Source organism: Crocodylus porosus, unplaced genomic scaffold (genome assembly GCF_001723895.1).
Source record: "Crocodylus porosus isolate Cpor-Errol unplaced genomic scaffold, CroPor_comp1, whole genome shotgun sequence".
Lineage (NCBI taxonomy): Eukaryota > Metazoa > Chordata > Crocodylia > Crocodylidae > Crocodylus > Crocodylus porosus.
In genome coordinates, this window is record NW_017728947.1 from 53077496 (window position 1) to 53083866 (window position 6371).

At 45.7% G+C, this 6371-nt stretch overlaps 1 protein-coding gene across 2 annotated transcripts in view; it reads left to right on the forward strand.

The window, feature by feature from the left end:
* Positions 1 to 1105: 1105 nt before the first annotated feature.
* Positions 1106 to 6371, forward strand: part of TMEM87A (transmembrane protein 87A) — a 35318-nt gene continuing 30052 nt past the window's right edge. For both annotated transcript variants that reach the window (XM_019551862.1, XM_019551863.1), the window contains exon 1: positions 1106 to 1223. In XM_019551862.1, the coding sequence (XP_019407407.1) occupies positions 1121 to 1223 (103 nt within the window). In that variant the 5' untranslated portion in view covers positions 1106 to 1120. The remainder of the gene's footprint in view (positions 1224 to 6371) is intronic.

The following is a 6371-nucleotide window of genomic DNA, read 5'->3' on the forward strand; positions in this document are numbered from 1 at the left end:
GCTCCGGGCCGTGCGGCCCCCCAGCCAGGGGCCTGCGCGCCCCGGGCCGGACCGGCTGCGTTGCGGGGGCCGGTGTGTTTGGGAGCAAGGGCCCAGGCTGCTTCTCCGGCATCTTGTCCGAGCCGCGCTGCGCTGCGCCCGGAGGGGCCGGGGTGAGGTGGGAGCTGCAGGGGAGAGGGGCTCTGGGGTGAAGGCACTTGTGGGCTACAGGGGGGAGGCTGCGCCAGCGCCCACTGCCAGGTGATGTGCCACTGGTGGCTTCTCATCTCCTGGGACTGGCGAGGTGCTGAGGTCCCAGTGGTGAAGGGAAGGAAAAGGCCCAGCCGAGGAGGGGAAGGACTTCCCCCAGAGACCCTGGCATGGATTTATCCCTTCCACCAATGTGTTTGGATCCTCTGGAAGAAGTAAGGTCTCTGGGAAAGATTTGATGTCGCTTCAAGTTGTGAGAAATGCACGCTCCTCTGGCACCCTTGAGGTTTTGGCTTAAATTCACTGGATGACCTGGGTTACTAGGAATAACGCCACAAATTGATTGAGAGCAGGTTCAGGTTGGACATCAGGAGACATTACTTTACAGTTAGGGCTGCCGGGCTCTGGAATGGGTTCCCAAGGACGGTGGTGCTCTCTCCTTCCTTGGGGATCTTCAAGAGGAGGCTGGACAGATATGTGACTGGGGTGATATGACCCTGGCACCTGTTTCTGCCCAGGCAGGGGGTTGGACCTGATGATCTGTTTAGGTTTCTTCTGACCCTAAGCACTATGATACTGTGATATGACCCAGGTTAACAGTCCAGCTAGTTTTAAGGACAGGCCCTGTTTGCAGAGGGAAGTGGAGGGCAGGTGGTGGGGGGAGGGAAGAGGAAGGCAAAGAGTAAAGGGGGAAGGCAAAGAATTGATCTTTTTATCAATCATAAGTAAAAAAAAAAAAAAAGGGTGGGAACAGGCTGATTTAAAAACCAAGCAAAACAGGAAGAAAAGACAACATTGGCAAATCCCTTTTGTAAGTGCAGCAGGAATTGTGTGCCCTGTTGGAATTGGGAGTGGGGAAATGCTGGTGGTCAACAAGGTTAGTTGCACATGCTGAAGAGCATGGTTTCTCTTTACACCATTGGCTTCTGTAATGGTACTAAACCACCTAACTGTTTCCTTTGGGTCTTTGCAGGAGAAGAAATTTTTTAACTTTGGGAAGATTCTCTTCAGCAACACCACAGTTGTCCTGAATTGTAAGTGGATTTGATGGGTGATCATGGCATAGCAGTCCCACTTTTAATTATCACACAGGAGAAACAGTTGGATGAAAGTGCTCATTAAACTGTACAATATCTCAGTTCAATAATTATTGAACTGGTTGCATTAATAGATAATCTCCTGCTAATTGATGAGGTTTAGGTGTCCATGATTGTCTGTTGTTAGATCTGTCAAATGCCTTGGATACCATTGATTTTTGAGAGGGTATTAACTTGCATAAATACTGCAGTAGGGATGGAAGGTGCTTCTCCATAACATGACTTCTGGTGATCATGATGAGGTGGTTTCCCTTCTTCCATCTGGAGGGGTGGAATGGGCAGCTCCTCGGAGGCAGAGTCTGATGGCAAGGGTGCCCTGCCCTATTCTGGGTGCACAACACCAGGCTAGGTCGGAGGTTCAGTCCTTGGGGGATGGTGATTGTAACCCCTGAAGTGGGTGACTGCTTCTTAGTGGCTATTACTGGTTCTTAGTGGGTGTGAGGCTCCCTTCTTTCCTGGAGATACACTTATAAAAAGGATAAAGGGAAGTTGTTTCTTTCTTCTTCGGGCTCTATGTATATCAGGCTGCAGTCTAGGTGAGAAGGGAGCTGTAGTACTCTCAGTATCAGCTGATGACACTCTGCTGTCTTGCTGTTTTTTCAGTCGGTGCTGTTGATAGTCAAGGCAAAAGCTTGAGGTAGGTTGGCCATGGACAGGAGCCTTAGGCTGAAGCTCAGCCTGGATAAAGCTGATATGAACCTCATATGAAGGGGTCTACCTAAATTGCGGCAGAAGTTCACAGCACATCAGTACCCTTAATTTTGCTCTTTTCGTCACATTCCCTGCCCTCTTGCCACTGAGTGGTTGAGAGGCAAAAACTGTGACATTAATTGGCTACTTGAGTTGGGGGTGGGGGGAGGCACAGTGAAAAGGTAGCTTCCTACCCATATGTTGTAGGAAGTAAATGGATGGTATGGTTGAGCTGTTCTTTCCTTCTTTAAAGGTGTGTTCCCCACCTTATTTTACCCATCTTCACAATCTATGTAATCTGCTGGAGGATTACACAGGAACCATGTTAACACTTGATCTATAATATCCTAAGTGAGGTGGAACCTTGTTACTTGAAGCCACCTCCTCTTGTACTACATTTAATACATTTGTGATCAAAGGAGGGACTCAAACTGACACCCCTCGCCCCCTGGATAGAAGGAAGAGACAGATAGTAGAGCTATTTAACTGCATGATGTGTGTGGTCCACTGGCTGGCACAGCATTTGAACAAGACCTGGGGGTCACGATCGACCAGAAGATGAACATGAGCTAACAGTGCGATGAAGTTGCCAGCAGGGCAAATAGAACTCTGGCGTGCATCACCCAATGTTTTGCCAACAGATCCAGGGAGGTGCTCCTCCCTCTCTGTTTGGTGTTGGTGAGGCCACAGCTGGAGTTGTGTGTCCAGTTCTGGTCACTGCACTTCAAGAAGAATCTGGATAAGCTTGAGAGGGTACAAAGAAGGGCCACCCATATATGATTAGGGGCCTGAAGGTTGGGTCCTATGGGGAGAGACTCTGGGAACTGGGCCTGTTCAGTCTGAGGAAGAGAAGGCTGAGAGGTGACTTGATAACCGCCTACAAATAAGTCAGGAGTGAGCATCAAGATCTAGGGGAGCAGCGCTTCAGGAAGGCACCTTCAGGGATGACAAGGACCAATGGGCACAAGCTAATAGAGGGAAAATTCAGGCTGGACATAAGAAAAAACTTTTCTCTGTAAGGGTCATCAGAATCTAGAATACATTCCCAGCAGAGGTGGTGCAGTTGTCTTCCTTGGAGGTGTTCTAGATGAGGCTGGACAGGCACCTTGTTGAGCTCGTCTGAGCCCAATGACTTCTTGCCCATGGCAGGGGACTGGACTTGGTGAACTTGCAGGTCTCTTCCAGTCTGTTGATTCTATGATTCTTTGTTTCAGCTCTGTAGTAGGCTTTCTCCACTGCTAGAGTAGCCCGAGTCCATTGAATTTAGGAGCATGCTGCAAGACAGCTCCTTACACATGTTGCTGTAGAGGCAAGCCTTTGTGAGAAATGAATGTGTGGAACAGTGGTGGTTGGGGTTCTGAGTTTGACCTGATTTTTGTTTTCAGAATTTGTGGTAGGGCACTTACAGATTTCATAGGTGCCCTGTTTTTGCAAAAATCTAAAAATATTCATTTATATGGTGGTAGCATCTAGAAATCTAACCCTTATGTACTGCAAGACTGATCGTGAAGTTTCATTTGAAATAAATGAGACAGGGTCAGAAGAAAAACAAAGGTCCAATAAGTGAGCCAGTTTGTCTCTTGACATATGGCAGGTCTGTGGAAGAGCTAGTAACAAAATCCAAGTCTTCAGATTCCTGGTCTGATGCTCTATCCTAGACCACATTTTTGTTGACTGCTGTGGTGGATCTTTGGCTCTTGCAGTAGTATGTTTACCCTGAGATTTATATTTCAGCTGAAAATTAACAGTTTTGTTTCTGGTACCGTATGTCTTTGATTTCCATATGTTGTTAAGATTAGGGGTGTAGGTTGTAGCTGTGTTGGTCTAAGGACATGGGCAGACAAGGTTCTTTGGGTAAATCCAATATCTTTTATTAGACCAACTAAATAGTTGGGAAAAAAAATTTCTTAGCACGGTTTCTGTTTTAAAAACCCTTCATCAGACTGAGGAAGCATCTGCAGTTGGTGTGTCCTCTTCCTGGATGGAAAATGAATAGTAAGGAAGCCAGAGGCTGGTATGCATGCAAGAAAGCCAGTCAGTGAAGATGTAAATTCACAGTTGGTGAAATTCACATATTCACTATCAATGAAAATGTAACTTCTTGCATGCATACCAGCCTCTTCCTTACTATTCATTCCATCCAGGAAGAGCACACACCAACTGCAGATGCTTCCTCAGTCTGATGAAGGGTTTTTAAAACAGAAACCATGCTAAGAAATTTTTTTTCCAGCTATTTAGTTGATCTAATAAAAGATATCAGATTTACCCAAAGAACCTTGTCTACCTCTTATTAAGATTAGGGAATGCTGTGAAGGCTCTTTTATTCTTGATGTTACCTCTGTCTTGAGGTCTCCATTGGTTAGTATGGTACTTTCAAGATATTTAAATTGTTCTGCTCCTTTGAGATTTTGTCTTTCTCTAGTCTACAGCTATGCCAAACAGCAGAACCAGAAGATAGCCCTGTTTCACTCTTACCCAAAGGAACCATAATATGGTTCTTAATTTTAGTAGGTGCATTATATTTGTTTTCATCCTTGAAGATGGAACACTTAACTCATGGTGATCATTTGCATAATGGATTAATGTGTGACTAATTTTTAAGGGCACCATTGTTCAGCCTTAAACTAATATTTTTTTTCCTAACTGAAAAGGGCTTGCTTGTGATTATCTGTCCCCTCCTAATCTGAAATGAACAGCCCTGATGAGGGCAGGGATACAAGTCTAGAAATGTAGTGAGGCAGTGCAGTGTTTTATAGCTGTTTTATCCCCTTCTTGTGTAGCTACTTGGTTGCTTGGCAAATACAGCTGTGGCTGTATGAGTAAACAGAATAATTGTTGTCTGTTTTGTTTCTATTTGTATTCATACTGTCAGATTCTGTTTATCAGGGTTTATTGTGGGAACAGGATTTGAAACAGGACTGGATGTGATAAAATGCTTCTTGGATTAATAAAGTCTTAAGTATTATCTTTCATTCTCACCATACAGTCATATTTTAGGACTCAAACTATTGATTTGTGTAGGGCAGTGTCTGTTAAAGAATGAGATGAAAGAGAGGTTTGTTTTTTTTCTGGGCTTTGATTAAAAAAAATAATGTTCAGTCTAGTTATGTGTTGCTTTGTGGGGTCAGGCCAGTGTTCAGGATCTCAATATCACACTGTTAGACAGGGGGGCATGATGTACAATTGCACATACACAAAAATCAATTAGGTGCACACACACTCTAGGCGCATATACCTCCACCAGGCGCGCACACACTGCTGCCTAGGCACATGCACACCTATCACCAGTTCAAGCTCATACGAACTATACACACTGAAAATTAGACAACAATCTGTTGTCAATACCTACACACTCAGCACACATACATGGTTCGCTAATTCATGTATCATGCACACAACAACTTATATATTCACCAGTTCACACACATACCACCCAACTATACATACACACAGGTGAGTTCCTAACTTGGATGATATGGTATGTATGTGTGTGATTGGGGGACTTTGGATACCTGGGGGAAGGTTAAGGTGAGAGAGAAAGTGTAAGGAGTGAAAGTTGCTGGAACTGGGATTAGAACTGGTAGACTAGAGTAGAGATAAGCTGGCTGAGGAACTGAGGCTTGGGGATACTTAATGTCAAGTGTCCCCAGGGTTACTTGAGTTACTGGTACAAGGGAAAAAACCCAGTGGCAAGGAAGAGACAGCTAGGAAAGAGAGAGAGGCAGACAGCTGGGAGCTTGGGGCTGGAAACTGAGGCAGACAGTTGTGAGATTGCGGGGCAGATAAGTGGTGGCAAGGAGGAAACAGTCAGGAAACAGACAAAAACCCAACTCCGGGTTTCAAAATAACTGGTTTATTAAACAGACAACACACTACACAGCCCCATGAAGTTATTGGTTTCCACACACACAAGCACTCACAATGGCAGCAGGAGAAAGAGACTCATTGGAAGGGTTGGAGTCCAGGTAGGGAAGAGAAACAGAGTCCAAGTCCTTGGTTGAAGAGAGGGTGGGGGTGATAGCTACCTATCCAGGCTGGAAAAGGGGTCTTTGTCCAGCAGGTGTTGTCCAGAGCGGGGTTGCCAGCAGGGCCTCTGGGTGGATAGGTGGTATGGCATGGTGCTGGTCCAGATGGAGAGGGCATCCCAAGGAGCAGTCTTCACTACCCCTTTCTATGGGGCACACTACCTATGATCTCCTGTGGGGAGGGCATGTCCAGGCAATGTCAGTCCTGTTCCAGAGGGTTCCAGGTGTTCATAATGAGCATGTGCAACCTTGGTACAATGGTGGGTTGCCTCATCTTTTGTTTCTTGAATGCTGAAGGTGGTTCCAATGGCTGGGTCGTTGGTCCAGGTATTGGTTTTGATGGTTCGGTCATTCAGAGGGAGCTATTTTT